Here is a 20,012-nt window from a genome sequence, read left to right as displayed (position 1 = left end):
AGAAGGTACCCAGCAAACCTGGCTCCTTCCACCCTGGCCGGTTTGGCTCAGTGGATAGAGCGTCTGCCCTCAGACTAAAGCAGCGGTTCTTAACCTGTGGGTCGCGACCCCTTTGGGGGTCGAGAACCACTGGACTAAAGGGTCCCGGTCAAAGGCTTGTGCCTTCGTTGCAGGTTCAATCCCTGGACCCAGTCAGGGCGTGTGCAGGAAGCAACCAATTGGTGTGTGTCTCTCTCATCGATGTTTCTCTCTCACTGTTTCCCCCCCATCTACCACCCTGTCTAAATATCAATGGAAAAAATATCCTCAGGTGAGGATTAACAACAAAAACCAACGAAAAAAAACCCAAACAAACATCTGGCCCCTTCCTTCTAGGGCTGGGTTGGCAGCCCCTTATGTATGCCCTTGGGTATACAGCTAACATGGAACTTTCTCTTTGCATTGCAAGACTCTGTTTCCATGTGGGCTTCCTACTTGGGACCAGAAGGAAGCTCCTTGAAGTGTGGGGTCAATTGATAATCCTTTTCATTGTCCCAGTGCCTACAACAGTGACTGTCACAGAATGGGAAGGCAATAAATATTTGCAAGCAGAACTGAATTGAACTGCTGTTGGCAAGGAAGTCATGGGAAGGGAGGGTTTCAGGAAGAAGGGAGTGGTCAGCAGTGCCAAATGCTGAGATCAAGTAAGATAAGGCCTGTGAACGACATATAACTCAGTGTATCTGGAAACTGGGAGGACACTGGTGACCTTGGGGAGAAGTATTTTCACGAGGACATAGAAGCAGAACACATCTGCTGTGGGACAGGGTGACTGGGTTGCATGGCAGTGTGGTATGCTGGCCGCTCTCCTGGGAAGGAAAAAGGAGACAGCCACGAGGGACCCTGGGCGAGAGAGGAGTTTTATTTAACTTTTCTATTTAATCATCTTGCAGGCAGAGAGCAGGGAACCTGGGGAGGGAGCCTGACTCATTTCCCTGCTCTGTAACACCGCCAGCATTGTTTTAGAAGCGAAGTCACTATTCATTCAAATTCTCAAATCCGTATAAATTTCCCCCTCAACCCAAAGCTGATTTCCCCCTCAACCCAAAGCTAAGACCCTGGAAAGTAGAGGCTGTTCACTGGCTGCGACCACCACGCACGGAGAAACCGTGCAACTGGCGCTGCTGCCTTCCTTCCTCTCCATCAGCACTTCCTGAAAGCCATCGGGGCTCAGACAGCACGTGTCAGCAAGAGCTGGTGCTCCACTGGTGGCTGACATGGCTGCAGAAAGAGAGGGGCACCCCAGCACAAGGAGGCAGGGGCCCCTGCAGGAGAAAAGGACGATGCCCAGGTGAGGGGGATGGGACGGAAATGTCCTTCTTCCACCTCTGGCTGTGGCCAGGCAGGAATGAGGGCAGGAGTTACGTCTGTTTTATAGCATCAGATAATGAAAGCGGTTGAGTCAACAGCATTTGCCCACATGGCCATTTTATTCTGTGTTCAAATAATACAATGGTTTTAGAAACCTCACTCTACCTACTTTGATGAATCCAAGGCAGGCCTACCTTGACCTTACAACAAACAGGTCTTGCCGGATGGCTCACTCCGGTAATTTAAGGAGAGCCTGTTTGTTGCAGATGAAGGAAAAGATGTCAAAGAGGAGGCAACTGGCTGCTGTGGTGGAGGGAAGGGGCTGCGTCACAGGTTAGCATTATGGGAGGGAGGGGCAGGGGGACCGGGTTTGCAGGTCCAGGAGCCCCGTTTATCAGTGGCACAGGGGGGTCCATTGTTTATGCTTTCCAGGCTGTTGGGAAAGTTTGGCATAAATCCACACCTCCCACACTTGAACATGCATAGGCACCACCTGGGGGTGGGCATCTGGGCATGGAGAGGAGGTGGGAATCTCCTTAAAATGTAGATTGATTCAGTGTGGCTGGGGTAGGGCCGGAGATTCCGGATTTCCAACCAGTTCCCCATCACACCTTGAGTAGCAAGAATGTAAACTGGAAGCCAGATTTTCTAAACTTTTGGTACCTGTCGCCACTTGTCTCCTAACAACTATAGGATTGCTTAGGGAGCACGGTGACTCAGAACGAGGACACGTCTTCCAGGTTTGCAGGGCTTTGTGCAGACCGCATGCCTTTCTGATCACACCTTCTACCCACCTGGGCATCTCAGTGGCTCAGGTTCCACATTGTTTAAGTTCCCAGCCTGGTGGGAGGCCTGGATTCTTTGATTTGATTTCTGTGTCCCAGAGCTTTCTCAGCGATTCATCTGGAAACCGTCACCAAGGAGGCTTTTTCTTTGGGGCTAACCTAGTCCTTTCTTAGTTTTGTTCTCTCAGGGTGACTCAAAGAGCTAGGATGTGCTGGCCATGGTGCTTTCATGATAAATAAGAGGAATCCCATTTAGAAATAAATAACCCCGTCTGGGAAACAGCGGGGAGGGTGCAAGGAGAGCTGAGACGCGCTCCCGGAGCAGGTTGGTCAGCGAGCGTTGGCTTCTTGGAGTGGACGGCACTGGGCAGCACCGCCCACCCGATGCCTGACTCCATTCACCTGCCTCAACGCCCCTGAGCTGCACTCAGTTTCTTGTGCCATGAATCTGTGTTGCAGGCTTGGGCTTTGCCTGGCATCTCATTGGAGCTGAATCCTCAGAGAGGGCTGTCCGGCTGGGATCATGGGAGTCGCCAGTCCTGGGGCTCTGAGTGGCTACAGAGGGGCTGCTGAAACCTGTCACTGGTTTGGCTTTGTTGTTGAACAGACCAGGATGTCGTCTCTAGTGCTCCATCTAGATCTTCTAGCATCACCCTCCCTATTAATATCCTGACTAATAAAAATAAAATATAATTACCTATAAAATTCACAAGAATATAGTTGCCTTAAATTTTAAAAAGTGCTTTCCAGAGAACCCAGAGTGCTTCTCAGGTCCTCTTTGCATCCCCATGGTCCTCCATTCCAGGAGGCGGGGAGGAGCAAGAGACGGGGGAGGGGGACTCTGAGCTCCAGCCCAGAGCCTGAGGTTTCTGGGTAACCAGCCTCCTCCTCAGACATTGCTTTTATTCTCTACACTCTAAGCATGTATGGGAGCCTGTGGCTACTGGACCCTGAAAAAATTCCAGTGGGTATAAAACCCCAAAACATGCCTTGTTATTTTCCTATGGTCTGTCTCTCTCTCTCTGTCTCTCTTAACTTTTTCAACTTTTTATTTTTTTGATAGAAGGTCCAGGCCAGCCTGCCAAAAGCCCTTGCCAGAGAGCTCAGCTGGCTGTGCGGGCTGGTCAGCCCTGATGGGATCCGTGCCTGGGATGGTGGAAGCAGACATAGGGTCCACGCAGCTCCCTGGGACCGAGGGACGCTGGCTCTTCAGAAGTTTCTTCTTCTCCACTGCCATCCGCAAGGCCTGGAGGAGCTGGTCTTTGTTATTCAGGATGTTGTACTCGCAGAGATTCACCAGCTTGTCGAAGGCGGCCTCCGTATATGTCAGTTCCTTGGTGGCGTAGGGAGTTTTGGGGCCATAAATGTCAACCTGGCCCTTCTCCAGCTCCTCCGGGCTTCGCTCCACACCTGGAGGCAGCAGAAACACTTGCTATAGACTCTTACTGTGTTAGGTTGCAATGACTTGCATCCTACCTCTCCCCCAGCTCACCTCTGCATGCATGGGCGCGCGCGCACACACACACACGCACACGTGCACACATGCACACACACCTCCAAGCTCCTGGGCAGGGGACACAGCTTGCCCACCTTAGGATTGCCCTCACATGAACACAGTGCCACCAGCATAGCTGGATCTCAATAAATGCTGAGTGCCTGAGTTGGAGAGTGAAGTTTGACACGGCCAGCTCATGGAGCTGTCGGGAGGAGGTGTCTCTCCTTTCTTGCCAAACCAAGATTGGCGCTGACTGGAGCTCAGCCAGGCTTCTGTTAGTGCTATTGGAAGATGGCATACGTTTCAAGACGGGAGCTCTAGTCCCAGGCCCGTGGGCGGTGGGAACAGAGCCCCCAGGCAGCTTACCTGGGGCCTTGTACTTTTTGAAGGTGTCGCTGATGAGTGGGAAGAAAAGCACGATGGGAGCATCCGGCTCCTGGGGGTTCTCCATCAGGTAGCATTCCTTGAGGTTACTGTTCCCCTCCTCTTTGATGTCATATTTGGGGAAGGGGATGTTCTGCACCGCGCAGTACTCACAGGTTTGTTTCATTGGCTGGGATATCACAGGAGGACATGTGTGAGTATTAGAGGGGGTGGAGGTAGATAAAAAACACAGAGCTCTTAGATCCAGCCTCCTGATTCCCCAGCTAACAACTCCGGTCTCCAACTGCTTGGCCTATTTGTGCTATTTTTAGAGCAAAGCCAGGTCAGAACAAAGGGCCTGAGGCAATAGGTTGGTGTGTGTCTAACTGCAGGCTCCTTCCCCACGTAAAATGGACAGAAGCCCTTTCCATGATGCTGCCCCCAGACACAGACCTGGGTAGACGCGGGCGGTAGCCTGCGGGTGACGAGCTGAGCCATGGGTAGCCCTGGCTGGCAGGCTTCTGGGGGACAAGTATGGGCTTTCAAACTGACAGAGCATCTCAGGGCTGCCAAGGACTCTGAAAGTCCTTGCACGCGTGGACTGTTGGGGATGGACTTTGTAGATGTAATGTAACGGGAAGAGCAGTGGACATAGAGCATCAGAATCCCCTCCGTGTGCCCCCCTCTTCCGTGCTCACGAGCTATGTGATCCTAAGCAAGCCGCGTACCCTCTCTGTACCTCGTTTCTCAGCTACAACGTGGGAATGGCAGCAGTTGTGCCATCTACCTCAGAGCTGGTGTAAGGATCAAGTGAGAGGTGTGTAGGAAAGGATGTTGCCCCCCCCCCATTTACAAACTTAGGTCATTATCACTGTCATAAATCTATTTAACACCTCCCCCCCCTTTCCTGGCTTTAGGATAGGTCTATATTAAAGTAGACCCCAAATCAGCTGCTTTCCCTTAAAAGGCCAGAACATTTCAAAAGCAAATAAAGAAAAACCTCCTCTGGTCTTAGTTCTTTAGTATAATTACATGAGGGTCTTATTCCCTGGGAGAAGGGATATTACAAGCTCTTTGGAAATAGGACATTACAAGCTCTTGAAGTGGTATAAAACTTTAGAACTGACTGGGCTCTATTAAGGTGAGGAGTGAGAAAATTTTTCCCATTGATTAAAAAAATTCTTTTATTTTTTTTAAATTGATTTCAGAGAGAGAGAGAGGAAGAGTGAGGGAGAGAAAGATAGAAACATCAATGACAAGAGAGAATTATCAATCAGCTGCTTCCCGCACCCCTCTCCCCCACCCCCACCCCCTACTGGGGATCAGGCCCAAAACCCAGGCATGTGCCCAGACTGGGGACTGGAACAGAGACCTTCTGGTTAATGGGTTGATGCTCAACCACTGAGTCACACCAACCAGGCTGCATTGACTTTTAGAGAGAGTGGAAGGGAGCCGGGAGGGGGAAAGAAGGGAGGGAGGGAGAGAGAGAGAGAGAGAGAGAGAGAGAGAGAGAGATCAACGTGAGAGAAACACATCGATTGGCTACCTCCCGCTTGAGCCCCAACTGGAGCCAGGGATTGAACCTGCAACTGAGGTATATGCCCTTGACTGGGAATCAAACCCAAGACCCTTTGTTCTGTGGGCCGATGCTTTAACCACTATGCAAACCAACCAGGGCTATTAAAGTTGTTTTTTAAAACTTCTTTTTTTTGCAGCTGAAGAATCGCCAAATATGGCAAACACTCAGATGCAAGAATTGGAATTAGCTCAGTGAGTCTTCCCAAAACCCTGGGCGGGGGGTGGGGGGGGTGGGGGGGTGGGGGGGGTGGGCACTGCGTGTGAAAGCAGGTGGCTGCCCCCTGAGGTTTGGATGGCTCCCTTCACAGCATGCACTGCAGCATGAGTTTCTGTGAAGCTAAATCTTGGCTCACGCTCTGGCCTGTCTCAGAAGAGGAGAGCCTTTTATTGCCACACTTGCCTTTGTCTGGGACCCGGCACAATAATTGAGATGGATGATGAGGTCGGCTTTTCTCTCCGGCCTGAGGAGGGGTGGGTAGCTGGAGTTGACAAAGAACGCAGTGTCCAGCAGACACAAGTGGTTCACGGTCTCCGTCAGCTGGTTTGGGAAGCTGTCAAGCACAGTGTCTGAAATCCAAGGCTTCCAGTTATCATCACACCCGCCACCCGGATCTCAGCAGGTGGTCAGAGGGGCCTGGTGGGGATGGAGGGCCCTGCCCAGAACTCATTCGCCTCAGCCTGGACTTTCAGCCCTCCCATGCCTGTCCAGGATGCCCAGGTGAGTGGGTGCCCCTCTGGGTGGGCTAATGAAGAACAGCGTTATCTTGGGGTTTTAGCAAGTCTTTTAAGGCACAAGCACAGAAAACACACTACGACGCAGCCACAGGGCTTGTGGGGTAGCAGGGGCATCAGACTATCCTATAATTTGGTACAGACTGGGACCCAGTGGCCCTTTCTGCCCAGACAGTTAGGACAAGGATTACTGCGCCAGGCCCAAGCAGCCATGGCCCGATAAAATACTAAAGGTGGTGGGAAATCTATCTCAGAGCCTTACTGTGGTGGGGAGGAGGCACTGAGCTGAAGCTGCAAGACCAAAGTCTAAGGCCTGGCACTTGGGGGTTCCTGAGCTGGGCCAGCCCTGTCCAACTCAAGGTGGCACCATTCACAGGAAAAGGTGCCCTCAGAGCACAACTACAGAAAGTCAGGGCCCACATTTCCCGTCTGTAAAATGGGCCAACTTCTGCTTGCTGGGGTTGTTGTGCAATTCAATGAACTAACTACGCATACCACACTGCCCACTGTTCAAGACCTCACCCAGGAATATACTGGGGTGGGGGGTGTCGGGGGGCATCTGCCACATGGGCTCATGAGCATGCTCGGAGGAGTTTTTGCATCCTAGCTCTATGGCAGCCTCAACATCCACTTTCCGTCCTCCAAACATAGGCGGGCCTCACTGGCAGGTCGGGGTACCTTTCCACTTGGAGAACTGGCCGTTCTGGAGGTAGCCGGTGTGCAGTTGCAGCCCCAACAGGAAGTTGTGGAACTCGGACACGAAGGACCGATAGGTGAGGATGTTGCGGAAAGTATTGGAGAGCCATGACCCGGGGATCACTACCGAGGTGTCCAGGGCATTGGCATCACATTTGGGGATTTCCGGAAGGAGCGGGTCATCTTCTGCAGGGGACAGGGGGATGGGGAGCAGGTCACAAGAGTTGGGGTCCCCGACTGCACAGGTGGAGCCCTGCATGGTGGCCCAGCACCCAGAGGTGAGCCACTGTAAGTGCCGTTCACACCTTCTTGCCTAGCTCTCAAGACCCTGGCGTCAGAGCTGGAGCACCCAGGTGAGACAGAACAGGGGTGTGGGGGCGGGGGAAGGAGGGTGACAAGTAAGGAGGGGTTCCAGAGAGGATGGTCCAGATGAGTAACCCTTAACTGTGCTCATAGATCCCTTTCCCTTCAGCTCTCCTGAGTGCCACACGCTACTCCGTGGGTCCATTTCCTAGACCACCTAGAGCTGGCCCCGGGGGCTTGTGGCTGGGCCTCGGTGCATATGTCTTCACCTACAATTACCCTCCCTTCCAGGCAGGGAAGACCCCCAACCCCAGCTGCCTTCCGATGTTTGTGGACCACAGAGATGGTGTTAAAACACGTGGCAGGCCGACGAGTCCTCGGTTTGTGACCCACTGCTCCCCACCACCCCCTCCTCGTACCCAACCAAGAGGGAAAGCCAGTGGGTCACCCACCGATGTCTTGCACTCTCTCCCTTGTCCACCTGTGGAAAAACTCTTCTGAAGATTTGACAAAATTCCAGGCATCGAGCAGGTTCACGGAGAAGATGCTGCTCCACAGACCTAGGGAGCAGGGCCAGCTGTGAGCAGCTCTGTCCGAGAGCTCCCAGCCTCACCCAGGCACTGGCTACTCCTGCCGCTCCACGTCAGGCTGCTCAGGGGCCGGGGCAGACTTCGATGTCCCTCTGCCCGCCGTGTAGCTCAGCTCAGACGGCTGATGCCCCCCAGCGCTCAGTTCTCCCCAGCCCTCCTCTCAGAGCTGGGAGAGGGTACGAAGGTATGTAAGGCCCTGCCCCAGCAGTGACTTAATGCTGAGCACTGCAGGCTTCAAGTTCAAGTCCAAATGCCCACTCTTGCATCAGTTAATACACGAGTGTAGGATAGTGCCTGGCACGTGATGAGCACTTGATACGTGTAGTGCTACCTTTTATTATCATAATTTTAAGATGCAACCCATTAATGATAACACGCATATGAAATCGTTCACATATGCTGACCCATTTGGATCTATAAGATAGGTTTTTACGCTTAAGCCCAATTTACAAATGAGAAAACAGGCTCAACCGGCTCAGAGAGTTCCAGCTCCAGTGCCTTAACTGCGGATCTCTGAACCACACCACATGCCAACAGCATTGGTGCTGAGAGGAAGGAGAGGCCGCCACAGGCTGGGGGCTTCTGGGCGGGCTTCACAAACGCTATGGGGCTGGATTTGGACCTTTTGGGATGGGCTGGACTGGGATAGATGGAAGAGAGGGGGTGCAGACCAGTTTAAATAAGGGCCTAACTCTGGTGAGCACGTAAAGACGGGTCTGTTTTTTAAGGTCGCCCTCTGGTAGGTGAGGTCCAGACCCTGGAGGGGAGAACTAAGCGAGTGGACATTATAGTCAGGGCCCTGCCCTCAGCGCACCTGCCTCTGGAGGAGCAGGGAGCACAAGGCTGGGGGCTGGGCCAGGCTTCCCTGCTGACTCTGACTTCCCCCTCTGATCCCCGCTGCCCCCTTGGGTCCCGGGAGCTAGGTCAGTCCGTGGCAGCAGGCGTGTTGCTGCCTGGAGCCAGAGGGGAAAGGGCTGGGAGTTCCAAAAGCTTCCATCTCAGCCTGCCACTCCCAGTCTCACCTGGGACGATTCCCGGGGGAATAGAGCCTGCCTCCCTGTCATTCTCTAACTCAAAGGCAGGGCCCAGCTCAGCATGGGGCAGGGTTCCCGGGGCCTCCCCGGCAGGAGTCACCTAGCAAGTAGCACATCCGAGACTCTGGGATCCTCCGCATCAGCCGTCCCATGAAGAACTCAGAGCCGAAGAGCTCGGTGGGGACGAAGGCCCCGTACTTCTGCATGCCCACCTCGTACGGGGAGAACTCGCACCACTCTGCACAGACAGCAGGACACGGTGTCAGTCTTAGGTGGTACAGCCACGCCTTCCATCCCGGCTGTCTGAAACTGAGCCCCTCCCTCCCTCCCCCCCACCCTGGGGAAGACCTGGACAGTGAGGCCACAGTTCCCTCACAGGACACACGGGGTGCCATGGCCAGGCAAGACAGTTTTGCAACCTGCACTGCACATTTGCTCCTCAAAACCAGATAAGAGGGACCCAAACTGACCCCAAAGCAGGGCTGACCCTAAAGCAGGGCAGGTCTCTAAAAGAGCTTCCCCATGCCCTGACCGGTTTGGCTCAGTGGATGGAGCGTCGGCCTGCGGACTGAAGGGTCCCGGGTTTGATTCCGGTCAAGGGCCTGTACCGTGGTTGCGGGCACATCCCCAGTGGGGGGTGAGCAGGAGGCAGCTGATCGATGTTTCTCTCTCATCGATGTTTCTAACTCTCTATCCCTCTCCCTTCCTCTCTGTAAAAAAATCAATAAAATATACTTTAAAAATAAAATAAAATAAAAGAGCTTCTCCTGGGCAGCTTGAGAACTATCTAGGATCCTTTCCCTCCTGACCTTTATTTCCTCCTGTCCCATCGAATTGCCACCCAGGCAGGGGACTGTGAACCCGTCTCGGCGCCCCCACCATCCATACCCCAGGGCAGAAAGGGGGAGCAAAGTCGATTCTTCAGTTGTCAGGAGCACCTTTTGATGTGGAGGTTGGCAAAGATGTGGGGCCTGTGTGTGCTGGGTGCAGGGTGCCTTTCCTGCTGAAAACGGTCCCCCTGGTAAATTGCTAGTCAGCAGCGTTACCTCTGAAATCCTGGTTGCTTACATCATCCTTGACATTGATGGTGAGGTAGATGGGCAGGGGGTTCTGGCCATGGCTCAGAGCAGCACGCTGCTCTGACAGTTTGCAGTCATTTCTCTGTGGGGAAACAACATGGTTCAGGAAAAGAAGCTGCCAGCTCGGCGCATCACGGAACAAGGGCACAGTCTGGACCGCCTGATCCCACCAGGCTGCTTTGTGGGCCCTGGCGGACACCAGTTAAACCCGCTTTTAAAATGCACCGGGAGAAGGTACACTCATCCTTGGACTGTTCACCACCCCAGACATGTGGGTGGTGTGGGACTGGGTCTGCAGTTTAGGGCTGTCCCTCAGAGCCCCAGGGTTCTCCTGGTGTCTCGGGAACCAGAGAAGGAAGAGGTAGGGGTGGAAGAGGCAACCACTGCCCCTCTCCCCCCCATCATCTTCCACCCACTCAAACTGGAGCAGCTCCATTTTTTTTAAATCTGAGGAATTGCTGTTAGTTTCTGTTTGTCTTGTTACTACTAATATTCTCTCATTTCTTTTTTTTTAAGTTCTTTATTGTTGAAAGTATTATATATGTCTCCACCCTCCCCCTGCCCCATTGACCTCTCCTGCCTCCCAGCACAGGCCCTCACCCCCCTACCGTCTGTGTGCAGTGGTTATGCTCATGTGCATGCATACAAATCTTCTGATTGATCTCCCCCCTCCCCCCCCATACCTTCCCCTGCCTTCCCTCTGAGGTTTGACGGTCTGTTCGATGCTTCTACTAGTCTCTGAATCTATTTTTGTTCATCAGTTTATGTTGTTCATTATATTCCACAAATGAGTGAGATCATGTGATACTTAACTTTCTCCTCCATTTTTCTTATCTGCTTTGCATGTTGCATAAAATGTGCTTGGGAAGGGAAAGAAAGCTTTCTTTCTTCCTCCCTCCCTTCCTCCCTCCCTTCCTTCCTTCCTTCCTTCCTTTTCTTCTTCTCCTTCTCCTCTTTTGTTTTTTAACCTAAAGCTTGGAAACTTGGGCACCAGATGGCAGCCAGGGTCCCCAAGTTCCCAGAGCACTGTGCTGTAGAATCAGAGTGAGGGTCCTGCAGATCAGCTGGGGCCACAGGCCACCCTCCCAAGAGAATCAGCCAGTACAGACAAGGCCAACTGAGCCCTTAGAGGCCCAGGTGCTGATCCCAGGCTTAGCAGCTGCCTACCAAGTGACCATCCACGGTCACCCAAGCTTGGGAAGGCCGCGGAACCCATGCGGGATGGTAAACACATATGTAGGCCAAATGACTCTTGGGCCTCGCTTGAAAGGCAAACAGGATACCTATTGTAACTGGGCCCAGAGATCTGGGCACCACAGGACTGACTACCCTGGAAGTAGAGGAAGTTGCAGACTCAGAGAAGAGCCAGTCTAAACTCATTGTCGAAGGGGCCCGAGGGGAACGGGCTCCTACTTTTGGCCAGAGAGGAAGAGCAGAGGCCTCCTGACATTAATCCTAGACTTGCTTTCCTGGGAACCCCGGCTCCTCCCACACCAAATCCGGGAGGCAGTGCTCAGACTTCCGACGTTGAAGCTTTGCTCTCCTTCTCAGTCATGGGGACACTAACTCTTTAGAAATATCAGCTACCACTTATTGATGCAACTCCCATTTAAGGACTAGCACAGAAGAGGGCCAGAGGTTAAACCCCATCCTGCCTGAGCCCTCACACCTCACACCTATGACATGCAAGTCTCTACCTGCCTTGCTTCATCCTGAGGACAGGTTACATGGTGGGTTGCCAAAGCGGGCAGGAGGGGGTGGGACTCATCAAGAGCTGTGAGTGCCTCACGTCCAAATCCCCATGTCCTCGTATATTCCTGGCATGCAGGAGGTACTTAATGTGTAGAAAGATTGAGGGAGGGAATGAATGAATGTCGAAGATGTGATTTGGGCCATCCTTGGTTGGTCTAACTGTCTGGGTTTTCTGGAAGAGGGGACCTACTAGAAAATAATTTACTGTTTCCTCTCCTTCTGGAAACTTTTGATTTGAAATCAGAACGATTAAGACACATTTGGGGGTGGGGCAGGTAGCTGCAGGCCTGAATAGACGTGAGGTGGGAGGCTCTGCTTTGGGGCCAAGCCACAGTTGGTCCTCCCTGGGGCCTGCGCAGCCCGAAGGATCCAGGTGTTAGCTGAGCTCACCCCGATACCCAGGACCACAGCACCCCACGGTCCCACTCCTCCAGCACGTCCCACATGGCTTCCACAACCGCTGGGTCTCAGCACAGGCGGGTTCTCTTCTTGGGCACATATTGCTCAGGTGGTTGGCTCTCAGCGCAGGAGGGAACCTCACTGGGCCCATTCTCTGTGTGGTGACCTTGAGAAGGAGCCCTGCAGACCTCCAGCGGCTGGAGTATCACTGAGTGAGGGTCCCAGCTGCTCTGAAATCCATGCTGAGTGTGTGCTGAGGCGACGCTTCCCATGGGTGGCTCCCAGCCCATTACTGACATGGGGGACAGGGCTATTGAGGCAGGCCCACCTGGGGGTGTCGGGCTCCTCTGACAGCCTACTGGGCTGTAGGACTCTCAAAGTCTTGCTGAACCTTCTAAATCACACAAAGCTGTTTCGGATGCGTCCACCCAACCTTTCTTCTCTCTCCTCCACTAGGGGTCAGACTTGCATCGCAGTGTGATGGCTCTCCAGCCTTTCCCAGCTGCTCCCTATTGTCTCTCACAGGCGTCTTGGTTTGGCTCTCAGAGGATAAGCTACCTCTCTGCAGGTTGCATCGAAGCCACCCCCAATCAGGGGGTCTCAGTCATACTCTAAAGGGAGGTGGGCAGACAGTCCCACCATCTTCCTCCATCACACATTCGGGCACCTCACACCTATGACATGCAAGGATGCACCTGCAGGTCCAACCTAACTCCCTCCTGCTGCGATAGAAGCCCAGATGCCCCGGTGAAGGAAGAGAGCCGGGCGTCAGCCAAGGCGGGGTGCGGCCCAGGAGAAGCTGGTACCTACCTCATCCCCCAGACAGGCCTCGATCAGCAGGCCCCAGAAGTCTGTGAAGTTGACCTTGTAGCCTTCCTGGCTGCGCTGCCGGAGCTCCTCCCGGAATTTGCGGAGCTGGTCCGGGAACAGGGCGGGCATCTTGTCCTTGACCACGTGCCTCCGGGCCTCAAGGATGGCAGTCTCCAGGTTTTTGGAGGACCAGTCAGGGTCACGGTACAAGGTAGCCATGGTCCTGGAGAAAGACAGGCATGGCTGATAGAGCTGAGCCAGCCCTGGTCCTGTCAACCCCAGGCCCTGGCAGGAGAGAAGGCGGCAGCTCAGGGAAAACCCCAACCTGCCTGGAGAAGAGCCTGGAGGAAAGGGAGTGAACATGGTTGCGTACAGTCGCAGTGCTACCATTTCTGGGTTGCCTACTGTGTGCCAGGTAGCATGTTGCTTCAGAGGGAGGACTCAGGACCCAGATCTTCCTGTTCTAATCCAGACCCTACCACTCACTAGCTATGTCATCTGGGGCAACTAACTCCACCTCGCTTCACCTCAGTTTCCCCATCTGTGGAAAGGGGAGAGTTATGATAATTGTACTTATCTCACAAGGTTATTGTGAAGATTATATCAGTTAATGCCATGTAGTGTGGTTAGAATGGCACCCGGCACAGAGTAAGTCCTGGGCCCTGGTGTGGTGGAGCCATCGTCGGAACCAGGCTCGGCTGATTCCACATCCCCGGCTGTTTCCACTCTGCCACACTAGTACTTCCCATAATTATGAGGCTGGCTAAAGGTTTGTTCCCCCTTCTTCGTAATTTACACGTGGGCCGTCGGCGGGGGGGGGGGGGGGGAGAAAAATAAAGATGGGGGTCCCCCTAGTCCTGGGTCTTTGTCCCTGTCTGCCTCGTCTTGGCCGGGACCCAGCTTTCTGCCTATGTCAGCACAGCACCGGGACCCCTCACAGTGGCCCTTGTCTGCAGCTGCGGGGTTGTCTGAAAGTGGCCTCATCCTTCACAGCACTTGTTTCTAATCAGGGAAGGCGGAGGTCGGTCAGGAGACTTCTTCAACTAAAAGCACCCTGCTCTCTACAAGGTTCACTCAATTACTTTAAAAAAGCTTTCAAAGCCATTTCAAATAACTGGTTTTAAAAGAATCCTTTCCAGTGCTTTCCTGGGCCAGGTACCACCCCCCCCCTCCCCCGCCCCATAGAAGCAGGTTCTGTCCTTAACCTACTACCCAGGGGCAGCCATTTGACAGGGAGCCTAAGCACCTGGGCCCTGGACTCTGACAGCCTGGGTTCCGACCCCAGCTAGACCACTCATTAGCTGAGCGGCTCAGGGCAGTTCCTTTGTTTCTCCAGCTAAACAGTGAGCAGAATGACAACATCTCCCTCATGGTTTTCTGATGAAGAAGAAATGAGAGGACCCATTGGAAACAGTCGCCCCAGTGCTTGGCGCAGAGGCCATGCCAATAACTGTCAGCGGTTCCCTCTATGGCCCATCTGGGCTGCAGCCTCAGGGCCCCTCACGCCCCAGAAACCCTTGGTTTTCCCAGGAAAGTTCACATCCACTTTCCCAAATGAAAGTCACCCACCCAGAGCGCCTCCAGGATGAGGGCCACAGACCTCGAAGGCACAGAGGCCCACCAGCCCCAGACAGAATAAGACACAGGCCTGGCCGAGAGAGAGGCCTTGGGGTGGTCAGAGGGCCCTGGCCACACTGGGCTAGGGCTGCATTAGGCCTTTGGTGGCCCCCTTCACCATCAATTATTAAAAATGTTGTTTTAGGACTGTTGTATAAAGACAAATATAGGAATGTCTTTATTAAAATATTTTATTCTATCTAGAAGTTCAATTTTTTCCTTCTGACCTGAAAAGAAAACATTTCTGTGGGCCTACAAGGACCGTGGGACCCAGGCCTGGTGTCTCCTGTGGAGGAGCCACCTCACGCTGGTCTCACCTGGGGGAGCCAAGTTCTCACTCTCCTTGCTGGGCAGCAGAGTGAGGAGGTGCGAGCCTGGGGACGCCTGCAGTGCAGAGGGAGTGGGCAGGGTGGGGTGGTGGGCTGGAGTGTGGGCAGCCAGGGCACCTGGTCCAGCTCCACGTCCCTGGGAGACTTGATACCCACTCCCTCAGGAGAGAGGGCAGCTGCCTCTCCCCAGCAGGACGGGATCAGCGGTACCAGGAGTTCACGCCTGGTTGGCCACCACGCCCCCGGGTCTCCGCACAGCCCCAGGGTAACAGTACCGTCAGTAACGACCAATGTGTATGATGTGTATAGTGTCTCTCGTGTACCCAGGACAGGGAGAGCCTCTCCAACAACCCCATAAGGTCGCTACTACTATTATCCCCACTTTATAGATGTGGAAACTGAGACTCAGAGAGGCTGAGCTCACACAGCTGTAAGTGGGAGAGCGGCCCAAGCTTCATGAGTCCCTCTTACATGGGACCCGGGGGCTTCACCAGAGACCCCAGGCTGGCCCTTCAGCTGTTTGTTCTGGGCTCCACCCGACAGTATCCCCCAGTTTCTTACCAGGTGGCCCCTGACAGGCCAGTGATGTAGCTGGCACAGTTCAGGAGGTTCAGCTTCTGCAGCCCCAGCAGGTGGCCATACATGGCGGTCATGGATCTTGTTCCACCCCCTGTGGCCATGATGGCTATGAGCGGCACCTAGGGGCATAGGGAGGCAGACTGTTCAGGCAACGCTGGCAGTGACAGGCAGGAGCTGAGAAGGACAGTGGAGGAGGGAGAGCCGGCACACAGAGCAGAGAGTGGGGCACGGAGTGACTTGAAAATTGTCTTTCGCAGAGTGGCTGGCCAGCCAGGTGGTCTAGAATTAGACCTTAGCCCAAACCCAATAGTTGGTGTCAGTAAAGGGCTCCAAAGCCTCACACGGGCTTAGTGAATCAGGTCTTGTCTGGAAGAGTCCTTAGCACTGTTAGGCCAGCCCTGAGTTAACAGATGCTGAAACAGAGGTACAGGGGGCTGGGTGGCTTGCTCAATAACCCAGCTTGTACACGATCCCGTAATGGTTGCAAATTGATGATGTCCTATAGAAGGCTTTGATGTGAGGACATCAGCCTGGTGCATGGTATGCGCCTAATATATATAGTGTAAGAGCAGAAGGACGTGAATTTCTGACGTGCGATGGGTCAGGGTTGTCACCTCTGGGTTGACGCAGGTTTACTACATATGCTCTGGTGTGCTTCCCTAATGATGGGAGGAGGGGGCTGTCTGCCACGACTTCCCTGTTTTCATTTGAGGGGAGACTGAAATCCTTCTGTTGGCTAAGCCCCAGCGCAGCCCTCCTCAGGCCCGAGGTCTCCATTCACGTCTATGGTCAGCTTCAGAAGGCGACACTCAGAAGGCTGCCCTGCTGCAGAGGGGACTGTGACCTCAGTCCTACCCGCGAGGTGACAGAGGGCTCCAACAGAGGCACCATTGTCTGCGCCATGGGAAGAAGCTAGCTATGGGAGTGGAAGCTGCTTTTGTCCAGCTTCCATGGCTGTTCTTTCTGGGTGTGTGTGTATATGTGCAAGCTTTGGGGAAGGGAGAATTGAAGAATGAAGGTCCCAGGGCCTTCTGAGTGGTGGTATGGGCTGTGGGAGGAGGAGTGTCACATGTTTTCCTGGCTGGGAGAGGAGGCCATTTGTCACCTCAGGATCTTTTAGTGTTCCTTCCTTTCTCTCTCCACTCTGATCTCCCCTCCCCTTGTGAACACAACTGAATCATACCCAACACAGCCCTTACCTGGAACTTAGCACCAAAAGCAACCAGGACGGGCAGTGCCGAGGCTGCTTGGGCAGGGAGGGGCTGGGGGAGCAGACATCAAGGCGCGGTGTCATCGGAAGGACAAGTTCAGAGCAGGCACTGAGCCCAGCCGGCTGACCTCTGCTTACCCACCTCATCCATCTGCAGGTCCTCCTCCAGCTGCAGCACCTGCTTCAGCGTCTCAGCCACCACCACATTCCGCTTCTGCAGGAACTCCAGTTCTTCCGGGCACAGGCTGTAGCCCAACCGCACGTCCAATGTCTGGGGGCTGTGGGGACAGAGGACCTTGGCTGAGCAGGCCTATAGGCTCCTCCTCCATGGAGAAGACACGACTTTAGGGCCTCTGTTTTTTCATCTGTCACATGGGGCTAATTGTGCTTAACTTCTAGCACTGTCTTCAGGACTTAATGAAACAACAAATATAAAGGCCCCAAAGCCTTAGCTGGTGCATTGAAAGCAGGTATTCGACAAAATTAGGGACTCAGCCCTCTACCTCCTCAGCAAGATCTGGAAAGTCCAGAAAGGCTTCCCCCGGCACCTTCTATAGACCGAGGCCAGACATGGGGACAAGGGTCCCTGAGGTCCTTCTGGCACTCTCTCTGGACAAGGTTCTACAGTAAGAGCTCTTCTGAGCCAGAAAAACATGGCCCTGTTCTCATGGAGCTCACACTGTTCCTTAAGCTCTTCCTGTTCCTGGAATAATAATTGTCCTGTGTGTGTGTGTGCAGTTGACAAAAACCCTTCACTTCCCTGATCTCACTATGTCACCCCCAGGTCTGCAAGACAGGTGGGGCAGGAGCTGCTGCAGCGTTACAATGCCTGTCCTCTTTGCATCTCATACCTGCCCTGAACAAGTCCAGCTCCTGGCCTGGCATCCAAGACCCCACGTGATCTGTCCAACCTCACCTCCAGTTACTTCCTGGAAGGGTCCATTGGCTCTCCAAGCTCAGGAGCACTTTTGGTTCTGAGCCTTTGCACAGGTCCTTGCCTTCCCTGGATGCTTCCTTCCTCTTCCTACCTACATCCCTGCATCCTCCAAGGCCCAGCCCTTCAGTGACTCCAGGCAGATGGACCTTGACACTCTGAGATTTGAGTCACTAACAAGGTCACACCTCCTTGATGGCAGGGCCTGGGAGCTCTTCCATCACATTCTCCCATGGCTACCATGGGTCTGCAGACACAACTGTGAGGAAATAACTCTTCCCTCAACCTCAACAAGGAATGGATAATAGACCAATGATAATCATAACATCAGTTGATATTTGCTGAGTGTCCCACTTGCCAACAGATCAGTGGGTTCTCGACATGTGTTATGTATCTCACTGGATCCTCAAAGCAACCAACAATGGTCAGTACTCTTGGTATTGCTCCAATTTACAGAGGAGAAAAACTGAGACTTAAAATAACCTGTCTAGAGCACAGAGCTAATCAAATTGGAAATAGAAATTATGATCACTTGATTTTTGACGAGGGTTGGAAAATTCAATAAAAAGAGAACAATCTTGTCAACAAATAATGCTGAGACAACTGGATAGCCACATGCAAAAGAATAAAGCTGAGCCTCTATGTCACATTGTGTATAAAAACTAACTCAAAATCAATCATAGATCTAAATATGACAGAGGCCATAAAGCTTTTGGAAGAAAACATGGGAGTAAATTTTCATGACTTTGGATTAAATACAACAACAAAAGAACACGCAATAAAAGAAAAAAAATATATAGATATATTGAAAGTCACCAAAATTTAAAATGTCTGTGCTTCAAGTACAAGCCACAGTGATCAGACAAGAAGAAAACATAAAAGGCATCCAAATTGGAAAGGAGGAGTAAAACTTTCATTATTCACAGATGACATGATATTATACATAGAATACCCTAAAGACTCCACCAAAAAACTACTAGATTTAAAAATATATTTTATTGATTTTTACAGAGCGGAAGGGAGAGGGATAAAGAGTCAGAAACATTGATGAGAGAGAAACATTGATCAGCTGCCTCCTGCATACCCCCTACTGGGGATGTGCCTACAACCAAGGTACATGCCCTTGACTGGAATCGAACCTGGGACCCTTGAGCCCGCAGGCTGATGCTCTATCCACTGAGTCAAACCGGTCAGGGCGAGATTTAATAAATGAACTCAGCAATGTAGCAGTATAGAAATTAACACCCAGAAATCATTGGCTTTTCTTATACACCAATAATGAATTTTCAGAAAGATAAACTAAACAAACAATCCCATTTATCATTGCAACAAAAAATTAAGATACTTAGGTAAAAGACTTGTACTTGGAAAACTACAAGACATAAAAAAAAAGAGATAGAGGAAGCTATAAACAAGTGGGAGAATATACTGTGTTCATGGATTGGTAGAATTAACATCATTAAAATGTCCATACCACCCAAAGCAATCTATAGATTCAATGCAATCCCTATTAAAATACCAATGGCATATTTCACAGGTCTAGAACAAAGATTCCAAAAATTTGTTTGAAACCAAAAAAGATCTCAAATAGCCACAGCAACCTTGAGAAAGAAGAACAAAGTTGGAGGGATCACAATACCAGATATCAAGTTATACTACAAAGCCACTGTAATCAAAACAGTCTGGAACGGGCACAAGAACAGATATATAGACCAATGGAACAGAAGAGAGACCCTAGAAATCAACCCAAGCCATTATGCTCAATTAATATTTGACAAAGGAGTCAAGAGCATACAATGGAGTCAAGACAGTCTCTTCAATAAATGGTGTTGGAAAAATTGGACAGATACATGTAAAAAAAATGAAACTAGACCACCAACTTACACTATACACAAGTTAAATTCAAAATGGGTAAAAGACTTCAATGTAAGTCATGAAACCATAAAAATCCTAGAAGAAACCATAGGCAGCAAAATCTCAGACATCTCTCATAGCAATATGTGGATACATCTCCTAGGGCAAGGGAAACTAAGGAGAAAATAAACAAATGGGACTACATCAAAATAAAAAGCTTCTGGCCCAGCACACAGGGCTCAGTGACCTATGAACCAGGAGGTGACGATTTGATACCTAGTCAGGGCACATGCCTAGGTTGTGAGCTTGATCCCCAGTAGGGGGCATGCTGGAGGCAGCTGATAAATGATTGTCTCTCATCATTGATGTTTCTCTCTCTTTCTCTCCCTTCTTCTCTGAAAATCAATTAAAAATATATCTTTTTAAAAAGCTTCTGCATAGCAAAAGAAACCATCAACAAAGTAGAAATGGAGCCCACTGTATGGGAGAACATAGTTGTCAATGATATATCTGATAAATATCT

The 20,012-nt window shown here is 51.9% G+C and overlaps 1 protein-coding gene across 1 annotated transcript in view; it reads right to left on the bottom strand.

The window, feature by feature from the left end:
- Positions 1 to 398: 398 nt before the first annotated feature.
- PLA2G4E (phospholipase A2 group IVE) overlaps positions 399 to 20,012 on the bottom strand; it is a 40,212-nt gene continuing 20,598 nt past the window's right edge. The window contains exons 11-20 of the mRNA XM_059704541.1: positions 16,844 to 16,979; positions 15,474 to 15,610; positions 12,967 to 13,189; positions 9,973 to 10,087; positions 9,027 to 9,164; positions 7,755 to 7,862; positions 6,982 to 7,185; positions 5,972 to 6,138; positions 3,997 to 4,183; positions 399 to 3,545 (exon numbers count right to left, since the gene is read on the bottom strand). Coding sequence (XP_059560524.1) covers positions 3,184 to 3,545; positions 3,997 to 4,183; positions 5,972 to 6,138; positions 6,982 to 7,185; positions 7,755 to 7,862; positions 9,027 to 9,164; positions 9,973 to 10,087; positions 12,967 to 13,189; positions 15,474 to 15,610; positions 16,844 to 16,979 — 1,777 coding nt within the window. The 3' untranslated portion in view covers positions 399 to 3,183. The remainder of the gene's footprint in view (positions 3,546 to 3,996; positions 4,184 to 5,971; positions 6,139 to 6,981; positions 7,186 to 7,754; positions 7,863 to 9,026; positions 9,165 to 9,972; positions 10,088 to 12,966; positions 13,190 to 15,473; positions 15,611 to 16,843; positions 16,980 to 20,012) is intronic.

This window comes from Myotis daubentonii, chromosome 1, assembly GCF_963259705.1.
Source record: "Myotis daubentonii chromosome 1, mMyoDau2.1, whole genome shotgun sequence".
Classification (NCBI taxonomy): domain Eukaryota; kingdom Metazoa; phylum Chordata; class Mammalia; order Chiroptera; family Vespertilionidae; genus Myotis; species Myotis daubentonii.
The sequence above is the reverse complement of the archived record's forward strand: the minus strand, read 5'-3'. Positions and strand labels throughout refer to the sequence as shown.